The sequence below is a fragment of the Fistularia commersonii genome, chromosome 9, assembly GCF_037954325.1.
Source record: "Fistularia commersonii isolate RoL2024-O1a breed Wild chromosome 9, RoL_Fcom_v1.0, whole genome shotgun sequence".
NCBI classification, from domain to species: Eukaryota; Metazoa; Chordata; class Actinopteri; order Syngnathiformes; family Fistulariidae; genus Fistularia; species Fistularia commersonii.
Genome location: NC_141292.1, coordinates 3,823,729 through 3,847,500, shown reverse-complemented (window position 1 = coordinate 3,847,500; position 23,772 = coordinate 3,823,729). Strand labels below are relative to the sequence as shown.

Sequence of the window (23,772 nt, the reverse complement as noted above, 5' to 3'; positions counted from 1 at the left end):
GAAGGTCTCAAAAGTCTCTGGCCAAACAATGAAAATTGAGTTTCCTTATCCGTGCAGGTTTCAAAAAGGTCAGGATTTGAAAAGGTTAGTTTATATCAAAAAGAGAAAAAAAAAACATGTACTCCTGTGGAATCACCCAATGAGGTTACTTTGAAGCAAATAGGGCACTGAGAAAATTAAGCCGGGAATTTAGAAAACAAAGGGTGGGGGGACGCAAAAAGGAGAAATAGAAAGAGACAAACATAAATGTTGCAAATATATAGGTGTGAGCGGGGCAGGGCGAGTCTTTGGGACTAAGTTGTGGCCGAGTTAAGAAGGCAGTCAGGGAAGATTATTGCCCATGTGAGAGCAAGAGGGATTTGACTGGATTGCACAGGATGACCTGCTGTGCTCATGTGAACATCAGTAAGATGGACCCTTCCGAGTAAAACAGTTACAGCGAGGACACACCCTTCCTGATACGCCAGGGGGCTGGAAATGGCCTGTCAGTATAATTTGAAACCAGTGAATCATCCATATACAAAAAGTGTACGGTGGCCTGTGAAGCCCAAAGAAGAACATAAAACGGCTTTTCAGAAAAGCAGCTTTCGCTCAGTATAGCACTTTGGAATACAAACATATATATTCATACAAATATACATATACAGGACTGTCTCAGAAAATTAGAATATTGTGATAAAGTTCTTTATCTTCTTCAATGCAATTAAAAAAACAAAAAAGACTTTTTCGTGATATTCTAATATTTTGAGATAGGATCTTTTGAGTTTACTTAAGATGTAAGCCATAATCAGCAATATTAAAATAATAAAAGGCTTGCATACATATATATACACACACATATATATATATATATATTTATAAAATATGTACATGTATACACATGTATAAATGTATATATATGTATCTATATACATAGATATATATACACATACATACATTTACACATGTATTCATATACATACACACACACACACACACACACACACACACACACACACACACACACACATATATATATATATGCATACATACATATACACACTCATATACACATGTGTATGTGTGTATGTACATATATATGTATATATTAGAGAAAGAGATAAACACATACAGATTAGATATATGAATTACTGTGGTGGAGACCACACAACCAGCATGATAGTAAATGCACTTGGGCGTTATGAGTGACCCTGAAGCTCATCCAGTCTCATTGTTTCATCAAAACTCTGGTCACAACGTACACAACTTGACCGCATTCTTCGATCACGGACGGGAATCTCGAATAACTGTTGCCTGATATCTATTAACGGTGCATCCATAGAAAAAGGGAAATGCAGAGAATGTTTTTGATTCATACAAACAGCACAACCGATAAGTGCATTTGTCGCGCCGTTCGAGTTAAGTGAGCTGCGGTTATAAATCCATCCACCAGAACATTAACTCTTGGGAAGTGAAGAACCCAGAACGCCTCACTGGTTACTAATTATTAATTTGCACCAGGCATCATTACCGGGTGCTGTGCACGGAGTTACTCCTCTCCATCTGATAAAAAATAATTATAACAAAGGGATCATAATCTGTGGCTCATAGAGGATCAGTTATGCAGAATTTATGGTGCAAAAATTGTGAGCGCCACCTCCGCGAACCCCACCCCCTCCCCGGTACCCTCTGCACTCACACGGCAACCGCAGACAAACACACCAGCGAACAAAAATAACAGAGATTAGCCTAATCTCCACACTTATCAGTCCAGCCCCCTCCCAAGACTATATCTGTCAGTCGCCTGCTTACTGTACAGTGCACACTATGCGGCGGGAAAGTCATGTGCAGAGGGGGATATCCCGTGGGGGTGGACAGGGGATTAGGGCCGCTTTCACCGATTTACTGCTACGAGGGCGGGGGCGACGCAAATTAAAAATGTATATTGTTTCGGCGCGTGAAAGTACACGTTTAAAAAACAAGACTATTCTAAAAATATGCGGCAGCTGCTGGAGACAGAGCAGATGTTGATTTAGCTTGACTGCTAAGGGGCTGCAGAAACCGTTTGACTTCGGGGTAAATAACTAAAAGGGGCAGCGGTTTAAGGACACTGTCTATTGTTTAGAAGTCAGAACGGCAAAAGGGAAGAAAATAAAATGATACATACAGTATACGGCGTGAAATCCCGCTTCAACCATATATTTATTATCTAAATACTTACGCCCATTCATCGCACTGCTTCTCTTCATCTTCCCGTCGCTACCCCTTGATGTTTCTCCCCCACTTACTTTACTGACATGTCTGTTCGTATAGAACATCAAATAAAAGCGCAAACGGAGATCGAGAGCGAGGGACGGAAAGGGAGACAGTGGGAGAGATGAATACAGGTAAACCCAGTGGGAGACATTGCAACGTCTTAAATGCCACATGTCAGTTTACGCGGCGGTATGATATTGTAAGATGTACGAGGAAGTGACCCTACAAAGATCTCAGCTTGGACTGGATTCCTCCTTGTTCTTATAAGAACTGATAAAATATGTGTTACACTGGTCTTCAATCGGTAACTGTTACTCTATTATGCACCACGGCTGACGGATATTAAGTGGTCCTTTTATTCATTCGGCCCTTATCTATGCCGCTTATCCTGCAGGCGGGATTGGAGGGAGTTACGGCAAAAGCCTATCCCAGCTGTCATTGGCCGAGAGGCGACATCCACCAATCCACTCATTGTATAGAGGACATATATACATATATATATACACACACACACACATATATATATATATATATACAGACATTCACTGTCTCATTTACACTGGATTATTTCGGGTTTTCAATGACCCCACTGTATGCTTTTGGACTGTGGGAGGAAATCCACACAGACACTGGCAGAGCGTGGAGACTCCACACTGAAAGGTCCCCTGATGGACTCCAACTGGGGACCTTCTTCCTGCTAGATGGAAGCGCTAACCACTGGATCATTCAGCTGCCCAGTCCTCTTTGTCGGTCCTTTGCCCTTTTCACTGTCAGATGTGTATTAATAGAGACATGTACACACACACACACACTCACACGTATATGTATTTTTACACATAAGCACACACATGCATACATATGTATATATATATATATATATATATATATATATATATATATATATATATATATATATATATATATACATATACATTTAGATAGATAGATAGATAGATAGATAGATAGATAGATAGATAGATAGATAGATAGATAGATAGATGCACACATCATACACACATATATATATACACACACACATGCAAGTATATGTATATATACACGTAAGTACATACATACACATATATATATATACATATATACACACACATCATACTCCTATATATATCCACACACATGCAAACATACGTATGCATGTATACCTACATATACACACACGTACTTGTATATATACATACATACATTCAAACATACACAAATGTATACACACACGCAATACAATACATAATACATATGTATGTATATTTACATACACACACACATATATCTGTATATATAACCCAATATATACACACGCGTGTATAGATACGTGTGTATATATCGGGTTTTACATACACACACACACACACACACACACACACACACACACACACACACACACACACATATATATCCAAATTGAGTGTGGAAAAAGTAATTGATTACTTTAACTTAAACTTTGCATCATTTCTTACATGATTTTCCACATATTTCTTTGTCATTTTTAGATCTACTGATTTTGTAACATACCATGAGAGGTAAAAATGAAAAACCAAGATTTTCAAAAAAACGATGCGGTAGCTCCTGGGTGGTCAACGCGAAGAACATGCCGGCCAGCCCGATACCACCCTCCATATGTTCTCACCTTTATGAGAGAATCTCGAACTTACACTTGCATGGGTGAATCAAGAGTAACACTTATACACCCCCATTCCACACGTTCGTCATCCCATCCAAATGACAGCCCGGTTTATAGTTATATGTGAGCGTCTATTTTTATCCGGTCTGTGTTTGAAAGAAAGATGAGAAAATAAAGCATAGCCGGGTTGCAACGCTGCACTTTTCCTCTATATTAATGCCACGGATCCCACAGTTAACTCTTCTGTAAACCATATGGTCAAGCAATTAACACTCCTCAGCAGTTAACAAGTGCAAATAGCAGCAGAAGGAGCACTGAGTGACTTGGCAAAGGGAAAATGGGTTAAATCTACAGAATGTGAGAAGAAAAACTCTTTCTTTCAGGCAGCGGCGTCTGGGATTTTCCACCCCGTGGGCCAAGAGTGAGCTTCCCTCAGAGAGCTGAGCAAGAACATGATTCAAGGCACATTATGTTCATCGTCGGAGAGCCGGGTCTTAAAACAGAGAGGACAAGAAAACAGAGAGCATGGGGGGGCGAGGGGGGGGGGGGGCATTATCGCTCATTTCTGTCTGCAAGACAAAATTGGACTGGAAGAGTCCATTAGGCAATTGTGTTACTTTACTTGCCTGCTTGTGTGTGTCTAGTGTGTAAGAGACAGGCGTGTGCGTGTGTGGAAAGATCACTGGACAGACAAAAAGAGAGAGGGTGAATTTGGCGATATAATTGCAAAATGTTGAATTAAAGCGGGGAGATGAAAATGAGGTGTGACATACATTTCTCTGATGAAAAAAATGAGACCAGAGACCTCTAACCCTTAAATAACCTTTTAAATACTATGCACAGACACGCTGTAAATGTGCCTATTCAAACATTTGCATTTAAAGTGCTTGGCTATTAAACATGACCAACAACGGCTGCATAAGTAGTTTAATAACATTCGATAATTCCTAGCTAATTGACTGTCACTGTTATTACTTCCCGGGAACTGTCAAAAAAAATTTTTTTTAACCGGCAATTTAGAGAAATGGGAGGTAATTTCATGATTTTTTTTTTTTTTTCTGTGACAAATAATCTGCCTTTTTTTTCTGCAGACAGTCGGAGCTAACCGACAATAACCCAATCTCAAACGTAAGCCAGGCAGATTGTCACACACGAAGACACGTGACCGACCCCATTAACCCCCCGCAGGCTTTAGCTTGCACTGGAAGTACAGCCTTCTTCGCCCCCAGCGTTAAACATGGCCGAGGTCTTGTCGCCTAATGAACACGCCCTGAACGCTTTTGTGCCGAAGCAGCGCTTCCCAACCCCCGGCCCGCGGGCCTCTACCGGTCCGTGGGTTTTTTTGGTACCGAAAGAATAAAAGAAAGTGCTGAAAGAATAAATAACTTACATTATTTACGTTTTATTATCATCCGAGTCTGAAGACTTATTTTATTTTGAAAAATGACCAACTGGTTACATCCATCTACAACGCATGTCGAGATGCTACGTGATACATTAACACTAATATTAAACGCACAAGCTAACAAAATGAGTAGGAAACAGGAAATTTTCTTTGCAAAGAGGAAAAGGCCCAGTGAAGAGACAGAAAAAGTCCTGTAACCAATAAGAAAAAGAAAACTGAGGAGACCCGATTAAACTATGGATTTATCCCGACCAGCTTTCCAAAGAAGACCAAGCACCCTGCATTGAAAAAACAAACCTATGGAGTATTTCGAAAAAAAAAAGAAGGTATTTATATGTTAATATTAATATGTATTTATCTGCTGGTCCGTGTCTGATGTTAAACCACAAAAATGATTGGGGACCGCTGTTCTAAAGAAGTTATATTTTGAACTTACAACCATTTATCCATACAAATCACAAAAGAGGGACACAATGCGACGTGGGTGTGAAATCACTGCACTCAAAACTTAATCCTGTCGGGAAACTGCAGCTGAATAAAAGATGCAGACATGGTTATTGTTAAGATGGAAATGCTAATGTGTTAGCTTTTTTTTTTTTTTTCTTTTCAGAAAGGCTGCTGCCGCTGCTCACCCAAATGGCATAATTGTGTAAATACACAACTAAGGCTTGAATAGCGATGAAACATTCAAGAGGGAAGAGGCTGGAGTGGTGAAATCGCTGTTCCAGCTTTTGCTTAGCAGCACAGCACATTTGCTTCTCTGCATGTTTTAGCGACTAATGAAATGGCTTCTCCATCTATGGCCGCTGGTATCCATATGTGTTTGGAAAAGTGCACGGCTCTGTTTGCTCATATCCGTGCAAAATGTATCTGTTTTTTTTATTTTTTATCATTCCTGCATACATGGACGCTGTATATGCACTGGAAGTGATAGGTTATTGTATTTAATTTATGGAATCATCTTTTATCTTTATCACTGCATACATGGATGCTGTATTTACACTGCAAATTATATTTTATGGTATTCAATTTACAGAATCATCAAACACTGAGAGTTTATGAACCAATAAGATCATTTTTTTCTTAAAATGTATAACCTGCCAAGGAGGTGAACTGGCCCTGCAGGTCTAACCATTTTCACTAAACAGCAATAAAAATGAAAAAAAAAAAAAAAAAATCCACAGTTTCCTTACCATGAAGGGTAAAATGTTTTATATTTTTCCTATTACTTCTCACAGAATATCACATAAAAAACAATATGTTAAAAAGAATGCATTCATCTAAATATCATGTTATCAAATGGTTAAATGCTTCAAAGGCATTGTATTTATCTATATATTATAGTGTTCGTTTTTATGAAGGAAAGTGTGATATCAAATTGAATTGCTCATTCAGATCATCTTTCTCTGTGCCCCCATAAAATGTATTATTCAATGAAAATCGCTGTTTTTGATGTCTTCAGGTAAATGCAGAGAGCACGTTTAAATATCATAAACCCAAAAACAATCAATCATCTGCCTAGAACGAAAGATATGCATTTTAATTTTGAAAGAAATGTTCTAATGATCAGAATGAAGTACAATAAAAAGTAACCCAAGATTATTTACTTTCCAAAAGTGAACTTGATACAGAAGGCTTGAAATATTAAACATTTGAATAGAGGCTAATTTTTGAATTAACGCATTCACGTTTTTAATGCAGCATTAGACACATTTTATTTGCATTAGACAAATATTCTATTAACAGCTGTGTATTCTGGTCTGGGGACCAGTTTTATATTATTTCAACTTTGGTTGTGACACACAAGCTGCTTCCAGGCTGCTTGCCAGTGTTTGATAAATAACATGCTCGTCTCCAGGCACGATATTCATTTATAACATGTACAAGCTATCTGATCCTGAGTGTCCTCAAAATACCTCTAAGTGGAAATTGGGCCTTTGTTTCCATAGAAACGGGTGACTTTATGTTTACAGCCAACATCTGTGCTTCAGTGTAAGTCAACATTTTTGAATTAATTTGGCTAACTCAAAAAAAGCCGGTTGATCTGATGGAATAGGTTTGGTCGCTTCAACTGTCAGTTCAATTAGCGGATATTCGACTTATGCAAATAGATTCTACGGTCTTGATTTTGTGCTTAACACCTGTTTAGCTTTTTTTTTTTTTTTTTTTCCCCCACTCTTGAATACATCTCGATGAAAACTAAAATTCATTTGGGTCATTTAAAGTACATGACGTTTCTGGGGAAGTATGACGAGTAAAAGAAAAACATGCATCTGCGTGCCTTCCACTCCGCAGAGTGGACTGAATCGACATTTTAAGATAAGATAAGATAAGATAAGATAATACTTTATTGATCCCGAGAGGGGAAATTAGTTTGTCGCAGCAGTACAACAATAGCAATATCAATAAGCAGAAATAGAAATAGAAGGACAAAGACGATAACAATGACAGGAACAAGGATGAAAATAAAAAGGATGAGGATGGAATGACAACAACAAGGCTAAAAAGATGAATGAAAATAATAATATTTAGAGCCAAGATTGGTCTGCCTGGCTTTTTATGTTTACACATTTTATATTATCTTCTATAACAGTGGGTGATTTTCCAGACACTGTTTCCTGCATATAGAGTTCGTTATTATGCATTCTCAATTCTCTAAATCACCATGGTTTGCATTCTGCAGAGGCCTAATGTAAAGAAGGTTATAAGCCTATTTGCACAGAGCTTATGTTTTCTGGAAATAACTTTATTTACATTATTGCAAGCAGCGCAGTGGCACATAATATATAATGACTGGTTTTTACTTGAATTTCGGACATTAAGGAGCTTTCCCCTCGCTCGCATTTGCTCCCGAAATTCTCTCAGCGCATGTTATTTCTAATTTCCCCAGGCTCACACGTGTTTACCAAAGAAAGAAGCAAATAGAGACGGAACGGTCGCGCATATTTCAAAAATTGCCACACGCCCTTTGTTTGTGAATGGATACATATATATATATATAATTGAATGATCACAAATGATCGCTTGATATTCTAGGGTTGCAATAAATCGCGAGGAAAAAGGTACTAAAATTGTATAATCATGCTCTGTCATGTACGGTTTCCAACGAGACGCAGTAACGTACTTGATTTTAAACAACTGAACATCAATAACATTTAAAGCGTTTTCTCCTCACGGGCACCCGATGACTGTAATTCCGAGTTTGGTCTTTCGTTAAGCGATGCCCGGTTTAGGAGCTACTAACCACGGCATTAATTCAACAAGGCTTCACTTCCGTTGCAATACAATTATTTTGTCAACACACTGAAGCTTACATGGTGATACGGTTATTCCATCACTGATCTGTCCATCTGTCTGCTTTTCTTTCAATGAATGAATGGATTAGACTGAATTAGATGGATTCACTGCCACTTTGAGCACACATTTTGTTCTTCTCTTACTGTTGATCATTTCCTTCAAAACTTTAATTGTGCTCATTTTATATATCTATCGCTTTCCATCGCCATTGTATTTGATTTGATTCACTATCGTTCATCCATCTGGGCAATTGACGCCAGAAATGATATTTTATGGCATTTGATTTATGGAATCATCTTTTATCTTTATCTCTGTATACATGGATGCGGTATTTACACTCCAAATTATATTTTATGGTATTCAATTTGCAGAATCATCAAACACTGAGAGTTTGTGAACCAATAGGATGATTTTTTTCTGAAATGAGCAGTTTTCTGAAAATGTATAAGTTGCCGAGGAGGGGAACTGGCAAGCATTTTCACTAAACAGCAATAAAAATCAAAAAAAATATATACATACTTTTCCACAAACAGTTTCCTTACCATGAGGTGTTAAATATTTTATATTTCTTCTATACTTCTCACAAAATATTGCATGAAAAATAATATGCATTCATCTAAATATCATGTTATCCAATAGATAAATGCTTCACAGTCATTGTATTTATGTATATATTACAGTGTTCGTTTTTACGAAACAAAGTGTGATACCAAATTTAATCGCTAATTCAGATCACCTTTCTGGGCAATTGACGCTGCCCAATTTTGGAAATGGAATTAAATCATTCCCCGTCAACGTAATAATTTCAAACTTGTGCCGCTCGCTAACTAAAATTAAGTGGCACCATTTTTACAGTCAGCCGTCCATCATTAGATCGAAACTCCTCCCGGACCCGCCAGCTGGAATGTGTGTGTTTGTGACGTTTAACTGCCATCTAGGTTATTTAATGAGCATGAGGCGCAGCTGCTTGATAATGACTGTTAAAGCTCATCATGCACAATAATATTCTGATAATGACATTACAAGTTTAACTGTAGCTCGAATATCAATTTGATTTATTGTTGGCTACTTTCACTTTCGAATGTCAATATGATCCAGCACGTATCAGACAGAAATTTGCAAATGCACACTCATTTAAACTCGATCTTTTAAAGATTATTGCTGAACCGGAATAAAAGAAGTTACGCCTCCATGCTGGCGTGCATAAGCTAAGGTAGGAAACATACAGAACACATCGACAGCACGCAGTGTCTGTATGAGTCACACAAACGTCACGTCAAGTCATGTCGACAGGTTTCTGCCGCCGTCTTCCGCAGAGGAGGCTCCCGCAGCTCGTCCCGTTCCCGCTGCTCGCCGCCACATGTGTGTCCTACAACTAAATGCCGTTCGAAAGAACATGATAATGAGGCCAGGCTCCTTTTAATTACCCCCCTATAAATGTCATTCTCTGCTCTCTGTGATAAATGTGTTGTATAATTTATAACAGATTCAGCACGTCTTTGTCTAAGATAGCTCTGCAGTCACCGTGATGAATTGCATGTAGGTGCTGTTTAAACAAAAGGAGCGCAGGTCAGCTGTGTGTCCTGAAATGCAAACGGGAAAAAAAAATGTAGACAATTAAAACTATTGTCTGTAGTAAATTTAGAAGCGTTTTACAAGCTATAATTACAGACTGATGTACAACAGGGAGGCAATCAAGGGAAAAATAATACAGGAATCAATGCTGTTGCTGTGTCATACATACACACACACACACACACACACTGATTTAAAGTCATAAGCTGCCTCCCCCCCATTGTTTCTCCTTTTTTTTTTATCTCCCTCTTCCTCGCTCAGATTGGGGTGTTGGCCAGAAACCCCTGTGTACCTGAAGAGCCAATTCACGAGCTGCCTCAAATGGAAGATCTCCCCGCAAAATGTGACAAAGGATGGTTTTTTTTTTCATTTGAGTCGGTTCACGCACTCGTTCCGGTATCGGCATGAATTGAAATGAGACAGGTTTTAACGCCGGTGCTTTCAGTCAAAGCTGTCAGCCAGTCGTGCGGGTTATTTAAGAGGAGACAGATTTAGCCAGTGTAATGTTGCTAAAAGTCTGGCAACGTGAACCAGACACCCGGGTCACTTGTCTCACATTTTCCCCCTTTTAGATCAATTTACTGACTGAGTTGTGAATCACCAGCACACGTGCGCCCAGGAAAGGAGATCCCCTGAGACGCTCTTCTTAAACAGTTTACTAGAATCATAGTTAATATGATTGAAAATATCTGTCCCTTCAATCAACAGCAGGAACTTCTTTCATAAACCGCTATATTTGCTTTTGCCGCAACCTTACATCACTGAAAGCGAGACAGTTTTTATAAGTGTTGAATTAAAATAACTTTTTGATCCCGCGAAGTGACTCACTGACAAGAGCTGATGTAAACAGGAAGTGCTGCCCTAAGTGTGACGAGGAAAGTGAAAGCGGATCACCACGTGTGAACGGAGCTGTCGTTCCTACCGCTTCAACACGTCGAGCTCGATTACCACCCTCCGTCCGCGTGCCTCATTGACTGAAATCTAATATTCTAATAGTTAGCAGTAAAATCGAAAATCTTCGATATCAACTTCAATTTACATTCATTTACGTTCCAAAAAAAGGAATATTTAAGATTTAGCAGCAGTAAAGTACATTTATAAACTGATATATTATAAACTTTATATATGATAATATTTATATTTTTATATTATATTTATAATATAATGCAATATGTTATAATATATTATATTTATAGATAAATTTTATATACTATAAACACCATTAGTCTACTTGGATGGGTTTGCTGGGAGAATCTTCCAAACAGAGATGTATTGGGTTTTCAACCAAAAAATGCACCTGGATGGCAAAGTGTAAGCGGGATACACGCAAAAGTAATTCTGTTGTATGCAAAGAGACATGCGAAGACGTTATAAGATGTTTCTATCTTATAAAAATCAGTTTCTTCCTTGTTCGTCAGTAACCCTAATGAAATCTTGAATTCAGCGCCAAAAAATGTGGAATAATAAAAGGTTTTGGCAGTTGTCCTACGAGTATGTCTTACATTTCTTCAAAAACAAAAAAACAAAAAAAAAACAACTGTTTGGTAATGGGACAAAGAGCGTGCATTCAATGATGGTTTTAAATCCCATTATCTCACGAAAAACTAGATAGTTCTAATATTTTTGCATCAGTCACACTGAGCATTACAGTGGAAGAAGACGAAATGCAATGCTCCGAAGACTGCTGAGGCTGACTTTGTTATTTGTAGGATTTATCCCACGGCAGAGATGAACAAATACCGCCTGGAGCCCCTGAAAGGGTAGAGCCGCCCCTCGGGACCGCTGCGCCGCCACAAGCCGAACCTGGGCCTCTGTATTTGAGCACAGATCTGGCAGGAGGCCTGGTGGGCCTGATGAGCCAGATGCGACTCTGGGAGCATTGGGGATTCTCTGCAGCGCCGTTAAAAATCTCCACATTTTGCAAAATCTGCCTTTGGTCCGGACAACACCGGACAAGGGCGGTATTTAAAACGCGATGACATAAATCCAGTAAATTGAATAATAAAAATGTGACCAGCACCGGTGCGTCACCAAAGGTAAGTCTAGGAGTCCGGTGTGACTGTAAGGTCATTTGGATAATTAGCTTGATATATGGGAGGGCATGAAATAATGAGAGAAACATAAAAGGGGATAGTTTAGAAATGAATAGGAGCAGCCGGGGCAAATATATCCTTCAAGAGCTAAAAACTCTTGTTAATCTAAAAATAAAAAAAGGGCAAAAAAAAAAAAAAAAAAATGCCCCCGATTACTGTTCGCAGTATTTCAATGCATCCTTAAATACTCCCCAGTCAGACACAAGGTGAGTTGGACACCAGCGACAGGGGGATTTCTATCAGGAGCCTATTCATACAGAAGCGTTAAAAGGACCATGCAATACAGACATGAATATTTAACTATTCGAAAATTGATTTTCGTCTCTCAATACAGTGATACCTGATCAGAACTGGAAAATCATTCAAATCCGTATTTCAACGACAGCTTTTCAGTTATTTGTCTATCTATTCTTTTAGCATCTGATAACATTGTGTTTTTAGCACAACCCGCGCCGTCACGATATGACACGGCTCTATTTGAGCCGGCTCCGAGTATCAGCTGGAGCTTACTCCATCGTGATTTCAGGTAAAGTGCAGTAATATATTACAAACATTAAAGATGGCGAGATGGCATGTTCGCGAACTAATCTCACATCTGATTTCCAGCGTGCACGCAACTATTTTCACTTGAGGTCATGCCTCTGGGCTCCGGTTGAAATATCACATTCATTTCAGCTCTGCTTTGGTCACTGACAGCTCCTGAGGAAATATCTGACTCTTAAACACCACATGTTCCACTTTGTCCTTCAGCTAGTTGTTGAAGTCGTCGTAGCGAGTCGAGCGGGTTTATTATCTTCTAGCAACGTATAGCGTTCGCGCTAGCGTCATCCCCTTTGCTACATGACAATAATGTGGCTTCTTATATATTGGACGAACAGCAAAAATATTAATCACGACTGAATTATTCACTGTAACCATATTCCTATAATTTCAAATCTGCTGCATTATTTTCTCACATGTATATCCTTCTCTTCTACATCCGTGCCGGTTGGTGCGTGTTTGTTTTGTTCACTGTGGTGAATGAGCAGTTAACTGCTTTGCATGACCTTCACACTGTATGCTGCAATTTCCCTGAGCGCTGCCTGCTGCAATAATTATGTGTGCGCAAACAAACGAATGAATGACTGAACAAACACGCGGGCAGACGGATGCAAATACTAGCTTTTAGAAATCGGCGCCGTCGATTCCGTTTTACTTCGTATTATCGCAAACGAGGTATAAATGCGCGTGTATTGCCGTTATAATGAGACTGATAGGCTCAAGTAGGTGCAATCACCTAATACCTCGTGATAATGACCGGGTGAATTGCTCAAGAAGAATCATGAGCTCTTTTATGCGTACTGTAGCCGGGAGCTACTTGCCGGTTGTACTACCGATAATGGCAAAATTAAAAGTATCGACAGACTTCATGGACTAAAAAGGCGATATACTGATTGAGGGCATCCGTGATTGGCTTTTAGTGATTTTTGCCGGTTGTGACTGTCCAGGCTGTGCTGATGAAAAAGCCTCCCTCTTGTCACAGATGGGAGGGAAGTGACAGTGACAAAACGAGTAGGGGGGCAGTAAAGACACAACAGATGTAGGAGCGGCGGTCATACCGGAGGATGACTTATCGTCGAGGATGAGTGTCCGGAAAAGCGACCGACGCAAACCCGAGGTTCGTTTCATGACGGTTCACTGCTCGAACCCCATTATGATAGCGAGCGCCCGCGCTTGTCCGTCCATTAACGTGCAGATCTTACATCCTACACCTAACATGTTGTGACAGTATTGAATTTTTCCACTGGGCGCCTTCTTTTTTTTTTTTTTTCTTTACTTTTTCAGCTCCTGTGGAGGTGTCTGATTCATCGCCGTTTTATTTTTCGGCGCATCAGTTTCGCACGGTGACACCAAAATATCAGCGTTCACTTTCTTTACCCAATAATCTGTTTTCTGAGGGGCTACATATAACATCCAGGGAGAGAAAGCTACCGGAGGATGATGTGTTGTGAGTAAGCACGCAAGAGGGAGAGGAAAAGAACCAGCCGGAGTTTGATAAGCACGGACACAACGGAAGACAAAGAGGACTGAGAATGAGAGAGACGAGCTGGGAGTGCAGGGCTGTAAGCTCTGCTGTTGCATCCCAACATTATGACACATATCTATACGCTGCGTTGCCTTGCTGCATGCCGTATGCAGATTTTCATTAACCTTGCGGCACTGTCTATTTGTGTTTCTAGCCTGACCCGTGCTATCTCATCCTCCCACTTCATGCGGCTCCGCAAACTACACAGCGTCACAACATACTGGCCAATGTGAGACGTATAATCAACATCCCACGTAGCGAGCATGTCGAGATAATCACACCAAGCTTCTGCAATCGGTGCGTATATGATACTTGCTTTCAGAATTGTGTGTATGTGTATGTGTGTGCGAGTGAGTGTATTCGGCAGTGTACCATATCCGAATAATCTTTTACTATAACATGCTTTTCTTCCCCTCTATCTGTCACGTCCTGTTTTAAGGTCAATATGAAAAGGACGTTGGAAAGGCAAGCTTCCCTACACCCTGCAAACACCCATTGCTTGAGAGTAGAGAATTTTCTGCTCCATAAATGTATGCTTACTGATCCACAGCGGGGGGTGGGAGTTCGACTCGCGTCACAATTGTTTTAGTTCTACTCTGTACATGCAGGACGCTTTATCCGCTATTCGGCGGCTTGTAGTTGCTCATTGTTTTGATGCGAATGGAGATTTTTGGATCGATACTTAAAAAACAATCTGTCACGGATTACTAAACTATAGGGAAGTCTATTATTCTTATCACAGGTCAAGAAAAGAGCCAGGGTACAAAGGTACAAGATAAAAAAATGATTATTTGATCTTCATTTCCATGACATGAAATGTTGTCATTCAATCAAAGCATCCAATAGAAATTTAACTTCCCGTGAGATGAATAAATAAATAAGTTGAACGTGAAAGTGTCAGATTCAAATCAGGTAAAATGTGCATTAAAAGGCATTGGAAAGGGGGTATTATTCATTTAGACAACAGATTTCAATGCCCATCAGAATTCTTGATCAAATATTTGAAATCAATGTCCTGATATTGACTTTTGGTTACCTCCTATTACCCACATCCATATCGACGCAACAATCCATCACTACTGAATGTGTAAAGCAGGGGAATACGTAAACCTGAAGGCAAATGTGCAACTTTGCACACTAAATGTGTGCTTTGCGATTCACACAAACTACATCAATCAATCGGGGAATGTTATTTTCACATCCGAGGCAAAGAAAATATTGAACAAATCGCAAGGAAGAGTGGTAGTAGCGAGATACAGAGCTGGTGGACTGGAACTATGAAATCCAGCGCGTCGACGAGGATGTGATGAATCCAGCCCCGTCGTGACGAGCTTTGCGACATCGCCGGGATTTTCTAGTCATATGTGTATTTCAGCAAGCAGAAGGGGATGTTTTCAGAAATGTTGTCTTGTGTGTTGGCTGGACGTACGATTGCCTTTGGTTTTAAATGGTATTAAAGATAATAGATCGCACATTTCACCGATAAAATCCCGATCGGTTCGCAATCGACATAGCAGTTGATCAGTAATAGCCGTGACTGATTGAGAGAATCGCCTGAGCGATATGTTAGTTAGGCCTCCCGGTGTTACACCCGCTTTAAAGAATGTAATTGTTATCACAGTGTGTGCACTCTAAAAAGGTGACAGCTCAGCTTGATCTCAGACCCGTCCGATGTAACAAACAACATGGATAACAAAAGCAGCTACATAACAACCTGAGAGGGAGACGGAGGGGCAAGGACGTTCGGGATGAGCTCAGAGGGAAGAGTTATGCCACCTATTTACATCCCGTCCAAGCTATTTTTCAAAATCTAAGATGGTGTCAGGGCTTTGGCAAATATATTTATAGGGTATTCATGCCGAAATGGGTCAACCATGATATGGAGGAGCACAATCTCTCAGTCACTGTAATGACACTGTGACCAGGGGAAGGAGAAGGCTAGAGCTTGGTTAAATTGTCTGTACCAGGGAGTGTAATGACTCAGTGGAGGATAATAATGTCTCCCTCTCAGTTATGCCCTTATGGGAATAGCCTTCTGGTTCTTCACACAAAAATAGCCAGTGTCATCTGGTATACCAAAACATTAAGACAGTGGCTCATTTTGGCTCCAAACTATATTTCATTTGACTGCATTCCATTAGGGACTTGAATTTGCACAAAATGAACTAGTTATATGGGTGAATTGAGGTTTTCTCCCGAGAAAAAAAAAAAAAAAAATGCAGCAGCTCCTTATCGTCATGAAATTCACCCGGGAATGGACTCAAACTGACATTAACCACAGGAAAACCATATTGAAAAACCACATTTGGTTTTTCAATATACACGTATACCTGCATTAACCTTTCAAGGTTGTTACTAGACTGCTGGAGAAACAATCTGGCAAACCCGAGACCCACTATGCTGCGAAAAAAATGCACGCATATATATGTGTCTATATATATATATAAAAATCAATCAATCTACTTTAGATACGGTAATGCACAAAGAATGATGAATACGCACCTCTTCCCACTGATGTATGTATCGGATGAGTCGGGACAGTCTTAACAGACGTAGAAGACTTAGGATCTTGGTGAAGCGGACAATTCGCAGGGCACGGGCTGTTTTATATACCTCCGAGTCAAAGCCTTTCTCCACTATTAAAAATATATAATCCACTGGAATAGAGGAGAGGAAGTCCACAACGAACCAGCTCTTCAGGTAATTCATCTTGATGACCTTTGGGTCGAGGATGATCTCAGAGCTCTCCTCATTGACAATCCCCGTCCTGAAGTTCATGACCAGGTCCACCAGGAAGATGGTGTCCGAGGCCACATTGAAGACCAGCCAGGTGGTGGTGGTCTGCTCTGAGAAGAAGGTTATTCCCACAGGAATGATGATTAGATTCCCCATCATCATGATGAGCATTATCAAGTCCCAGTAGAACCTGCGGGGAAACACACACACACACACACCTACATGTTGGTATATCGTACCATGTTTAAAATGTGTTATTGTTTCTTTGCTGACTGGAGGGAAAAATAAACAATTTATACTTGGAGATATCGTCATTATCTACTCCACTTATCCAGCGCTGCAGGGAGCTGGGTACACTCTGGGATATATGCATTAAAAGACAATCTACAACTTAACTCATTTTGTTTACATCTCCGACAGTTATATTTGAAATCATTTCCATATCAGTACTTTTTGCCGCAGTGGGAAATCCATTCTCTGTATGATTAGAAGTCTATTTTTTGGGGGGGAGGGGTTAGATGAGGTTGTCATTTAGGCGTCTCTAGGATAAGTGGTTGGTGTGAAGGTAAGGTTCGTGTCAGGTTAAGGATATCAAAGAACGAATGATTGGGATTAGGGAAAGGGATTATTTGGGTGTGACATGAACAAGAGCGCGAATTGCCCAAAGCCACAAAAGTGTTCATCGGCTGTCCCATGCAGGCGTGTATGCATGTGCAGATGGATAAAAGTACATATCAATGTATGAAAGTATGTTCAGTATATACATATTATTGGATTTGCAGCTTTACCTGTTTATTATTGCATAAATAACCGATCGTGTGTGTGCCAGGTATCGTACAGTTTAAAAGAACATTGTCTTTCAGCTTAGTCCTTCGATGCCAACGGGAGATTGCGGCAGGTGCAGCTCTGACAGCTACATTATGCTTATGCTGTTACGAAATCTCCTCTTCGTGTTCCAGCAGTCGGGGCACAGAATTAACAGTGACTCGAGGACATCAAACATGGTGCCACCACTTAGTGAATGTATCAGGTGCCCTGTAGTACGAGACTTATTCATTCTGGCCGGCTTTGTCAATGTCCTGGTCTCCTGTCTTGTGATGTGCAGAGGCAGAAGCGATTCATCAGCACCCTGCCCTCCTACCAAAGTGTCCTGGACCCTGATAAAGCCTGAGCAATCATGGATGAAAATAGATGCTTTCAGGAATTCTATCTCAAGCTAAAAACTCTCCGCTGACGCCATCCCGGCCGACCGCCTCGCTGTCCGTCCGTCCGTCCGTCCGTCCGTTCGCCGTCATCGTCGACGATGGAAACGGACGGGCCGGCCTGTTGGCGGAGTGCCTGTGTTTGCTGGCATACTGGCCAACCAGTAATGGATCTGTTTGAATAAATTAAGCATGGGCCTTGGCCTTATAAATACCGGCAGATCATGTGTCCGATAATTGTCTTCACTTCAACTAACAGTGGCCATCTAGGTGGTTCATAATACCCGCCGAAGATATTTTTACCCCAGCGGGCATTGACCCGGGGCCTATAGCGGGTCCTCTATATGGTGAGCCTTGACTTTGCGCAGCAAACCTGAGAGGGGCGTCGAAGCGTTGCACATTCATTTTGCTTTGGTGATGTAACTCTCACTTTATAGAAGCAATATATGTGTTAGAGAGCGTTTGGCGATTGGAAGTGGTTTAGACAGTGATGGGGTCAAGTGTCTTGTTTAAAACGGTTCAAATAAAAATGTAGGAATCCTTTTTCTCTCCGCTAAACCCTTTCGCCGGAGAGAGTGTCCGAACGGAGGGACGACAAAGTCGTAATTGTGACTATATGTGCCGGGATTAAGAATTATTTGACGGTAATAGTGAGACATAAGATGGAAAAGTACTAGTTTTGTCAAACTAGTCTGGTTACTTGATGAAAAAAATACAGTGCATGCATAAAAGTACCATTACTGAGCAGGGATTACTCGGTGATTTGATCCGACAGTATCCGTGAAAAACCTGGTACTTGTCCTTGGTGATTTTGAAAAAAAATAAATAAATACAGGGGGAAAAAAAGCTCAGAGAAAACGTGGTTTATCAGGAGTCTACAGAAAGCCAGACGAAGAGCCGTTCTGATGTGGATCTACCCCTCCTGTCAAGTCCGAACCAAAGCAAGACCCTGTTTCCTTTTCAGGCAGAGTGCGGCACCGAGGTCCACTTCAACAAAAGCTCAGATGCTGCATACAGCACTTACAATATTAAATTAAGCTCTTGCCTCGGTGCTCCGTCACTGGGAATACACGCGGCCCAAGAAAAACCAGTAGCAGAGCTCCGCGTCCCCGGCCGTAAATGCAGCCGGCTCTCCGGTCATCACTTTAACCCCTGCTTTAGCTTCGACGGCTCCCACGGTGCAACCGCTCCGCTTTCGCTTTCGCTACATCGGCGGCACTTGAGCGGTACGCTCAGCACGAGCTCCGGCACGCCGCTGCACCCGGATCTCCCGTCTCAAATTCACACCCCGGCCCATTGTATCAACCGTGGATGGAACACACTGGCAATCTGATTATTTGCCCGAGGAGCGACCTGTTATCACTGGATCATTGTCGCCCAATTCACTTTGGAGTTTCACTTAGGTCCGGGCCACGGGGCAAACGTACTGGTTATCAGCAACATCGCTGGCTGTTCTCGTCGCTTGACTTACTGTGTGATATTTGTTATTTTACTGTTCTCGTTTTGTTTGACGCCGCCTTGATAATGAACTATTCTGAGACGTTACGCCGGCCCGCGACAGCAACAGCATCACTGCCGGTCAGCTTAACACAGGCCTCTGATAAAATGTCTCCATTCTCCCTTCCCCTGTGACTATTTGTTTAGCAACACCAGTTGCCGCGTGGCTAATTGATTGCGGAGCTGAGACGCTCCGTTAGTTTAGAAAGCTGTTCCGGTCGAGACAATTGGAGACGGCTTCACTGCCGCTCGGTGCTGCACCTGTGAAAATATAAACAGCGATCACCGGTTGCTGGGCAGACAGCAGCGCGCTGGAGAATCCCGGAGTATCACTCAACTATAATTCATTCATATACTGCGCAGCTGTCAGACAATTCGATTTTGCATCCGCACGAGGATCTACTTAAGTGAGAACACCTTCCTCCACCTATGCAGACCCGTAAATGCGCTGAATCAATCACTTCTCCCGCACTGCCATCCAAGTCGGAATCAGGCGGTTCATTTCTTCTAAGTTTCCTCACTACAACACGCTCCATCATAATCAATGCCAGACTGCGAGGGAACTCCAAGCAGTCTCGCTCGGCGGTCTAACTTGTCCCATCCGATCTGCGACGTATCAGCCGAGAGGTGCGGAGAGAAAAACATGAACTTCAGTCTAAATGTATATGCATGTGTTTGTGTCACATGTCTCTTTGATCTGTGTCATATATATATATACATATATGGGTGTGTGTGCCAAGTTGATCATTAAATATTGAAGTGGGAAAAGTAAAAATATCAAATGTGTATGAATAATATTCAAACCCGGGGGGGATTGAGGGGAAAAAAATAAACTTGAGGCACGCGTGTGCATTTTAAACAAAAACAAGGCACTTTTACTAGAATTGAGCATATTCCTGCGGCTTTGCCAAAAAAGTTGCCCTGTTTTGCTGGAGATTATGACAGAAAGCATTTTATGCTACAACAAAACGCCTCTGCTTAGCATATACAGGGTATGAGGCCGTGTATGAGCCCTCTCTAAAAAAACCCTATGAATAATATATTTTACTAACCTGCCATTAATCTTTAAGCAGCCTGTGTGTACAAAGAATATGTTAGATATTACATTTCAAACGGCCCCGCGGAGCAATATAAAGCCAGTTTGAATGGTGGTGTCTTTCACTTACGTAAGACTTTTTATTAAGCGGCCACAGTGTGTTTTGTTGCCTTCGATCCGACACGCAATGTTCTGCCACATTATGAAAACAGACTATGAGACAATGGATGCATAATGTAACAGAGGAAGATAGCTAATGATACACGGTTAAAAGAAAAAAAAAACTTAAGCAGTTAACTTTACTAATGAAGAGAAAGTGGACCTTCACAAGCACCTTCGAGTAAGGTGGCAAGTTAGAGTTAGAGCATCCTCTGAGAACCAGCACCCTTTGGGGAAAAAATGGTCCAAGCGAAGCCCCTGCCTGAGCAAGAAGGGTGTAAATATCCCGACGTTTTTCAGGTCTTAACGTCTGACCATCTTTTGGTTGGGTGAATCGCCTTACATAATTGTTTTTGGAGACCGCTAAGCCCATTGACTGCTGTGTTTATGCTACTAATCCGTTCCCACCATCAGTGTACATCTGTGCGTGTGCGTGCAATGACAAGGGCATATGTCTGCGTTTTTGTGTGTGTGTGGGGGGGGGGGGGTGAATCCAGGATGCAGGATGCCTCTCCTAGCACTATTCCAACATGTAATTATATTGCAGTGCAGAGAAATGACATATCGGGACCCCGCGGCGTCTCACTCGCGTCCAAGCTGTCATTATCGGAATAAAATCTGTCATTACAAACCATCGCAGCAACAGGGGCGAAGCTGCGGAGCGGGAGGTGGGAAAAATGCAACAGCGGCTTCCGGTGCACCGGTTTCTTTGGCTTTTTTGGGGGGGATTCAGGATGCAAACTCCAGCGGCTGGAGGGATTTCAAGATAAACAAGTGCTGCATCCTCGGGCCTGCGCCGAGTTCAGGACCACGGACAGCTCTGCGCGTTGGTCCGGGAGGGAGGAGGGAAGGAGGGTCGGAGACGGAAAACGGGCCCGATTTGCGCGCCATGGGACGGAAGAGATGTTTGTTTGCACAAGAACCGGTGAAGTGTTGGGAAGAAAGCGAAGTCTCCGCACGAGAACTTGTTTTGAATTGAAATGCAGGCAGGTTCTCCTCTCCTAAACGGCCAGCTCGACTTCCTGTCTCTCCCTGCGGGGACAACAGGTAAAAACCTACTTTGGCTTTTTTTTTTCCGTAGGAGGGACAGAGAGAACTGCAGGACGCATTCCATCACATTTCCACGTGTGCCAAACGCGTGCAACTCGGACCCGATCGGCTTTACCGCATTTCTTTTGCGCATGTCTTGGCGAGGACGCTCCCCGCCGCCTCGCCGCCGCGTCGCCGCCGCCTACGACGGGAATGTTTACAACCGCGATGGCGCGTCGTGCACCGTCACGACGAGTTCAGGTGCCGGGAATCTGTCGCAACGGCCGGCGTGCACCGTGCGTCAAGTGTGTGTGTGTGTGTGTGTGTGTAAATATAGGTGTGCGTGTCGGTTTTCCAAATCTTGACATTCACCCGCCTTTTTCCAAGGGCATCTGACTGATCCACTCAATGCGCCCTTCTCCCATTCTCTACTAGAATAAAAGCAGAAGCGGGAAAATGCCGCAATGACACACACACACGTACGCACACACACACACGCATGCACGCGCTTTGACAGTCCAGCCTGAATGCAGAGGTAGATTAGCGCCCTGGGACGGGCTCGGTGTGCGCGTTTTTTCTCTCCCCCCCCCCCTTCCCTTCCCTTCCCCCCGATGACAGTGCGTTATGTGTGAGAGTGCACAGCCTGCAGACCCCCGGGTGCAAACGAGCACTGGATGGGAAAGGGTTGAGAGGAGGTGGAGGGAGGAGCGGCGAGCAGGTGTCTTCACCAGCACTTACCTAAAATCGCTATATGGATGAATGATCCAGTATCCGGCCGTTTGGACCCTCTCCTGCTCTTTCTCCACGGCTTTCTGGCTCCCGAACATACGCAGGGAGAACTTATTGACTCCGGGCTGCATCATCGCCCCGAACTGCCTCTGCATGAACCCGTACTGCCTGGACGCCCCCTCCAGATCGTCGAACCCGACCATCGCCTCCTCCCGCTCCCCCTTGAAGCCCACCGAGTTGCCGTGGTCCTTCATATTCTGGCTCCCCGTGTTGTTCTTCTGAATCGAGTCTTGCCTCTGAAAAACATTATTCCCATCCGCCTTCTCCTCCTTGTTGCTGGAGAATGAATTCGACTTGTCTTCCATGGTGGATCTTGACTTTCTCTTGTTTGATTCTCTTCTGGGCGACGGCGAGGCGTTCCGGCTCCTGCTCCGCGTGGAGAGAAAAAGAAAAATAAAATAGAAAAAAAAAAAAGGGGGGGGGAGAAGAGGTTGCTTAGGGGGGGGAGGAAGAGGAGGAGGAGGAGGAGGGGAGGGAGGGAGAAGAGTTTTTTAAAAATTAAAAAATGAAAAAAAAATAAAAATTAAAAAAAAAAAACTCCAGAGGAGCCGCCTCCGGTGAGCTCTCCTCCTTTCTTTAGGTGTCCTTCAAAAGTGCCTCAGCTCCTCTGCCGTGGACGCGACTGCTGCAAACTGAGACAGCGCGGCCGAGGACCCGCTCGCTGGATCAGGTTTCTCGGGTTACCGCCATCTACCGACGGCCGCGGCTTCCAGCGTCCGGAGCCTCGTCTCACTTCGCACGGCACTGCGGTTTAACTGGCACAAACCTCCTCCTGCACCTTATTTACATAATGTAGCTCATGATAGCCCCCCCTCTTTCTCTCTCTCTCTCTCTTCTGCTCTCCTCTTCCTCCCTCCTTTCCACACATGGCGTGAGGAAGATATTAGAAAGCTGTTCTTCTGCGTGAACTCGATGAATAACTTCCTTTAGATATTTAGTTTTGGTTTTTCCGACGGTCCGTGAACGCACCATAAGTCTCCACAAGAAGATGACACGGCGAAACCCAGCGCGATTCCGG

General features: G+C 42.3%; 1 protein-coding gene across 1 annotated transcript in view; it reads right to left on the bottom strand.

Annotated features, from left to right (window-relative positions):
• The window catches only part of hcn1 (hyperpolarization activated cyclic nucleotide-gated potassium channel 1), a 77,640-nt gene extending 54,155 nt beyond the window's left edge, over positions 1–23,485 (bottom strand). The window contains exons 1-2 of the mRNA XM_086152026.1: positions 22,704–23,485; positions 16,809–17,232 (exon numbers count right to left, since the gene is read on the bottom strand). Of these exons, the coding sequence (XP_086008152.1) occupies positions 16,809–17,232; positions 22,704–23,059 (780 nt within the window). The 5' untranslated portion in view covers positions 23,060–23,485. The remainder of the gene's footprint in view (positions 1–16,808; positions 17,233–22,703) is intronic.
• Between the last annotated feature and the right edge of the window lie 287 nt (positions 23,486–23,772).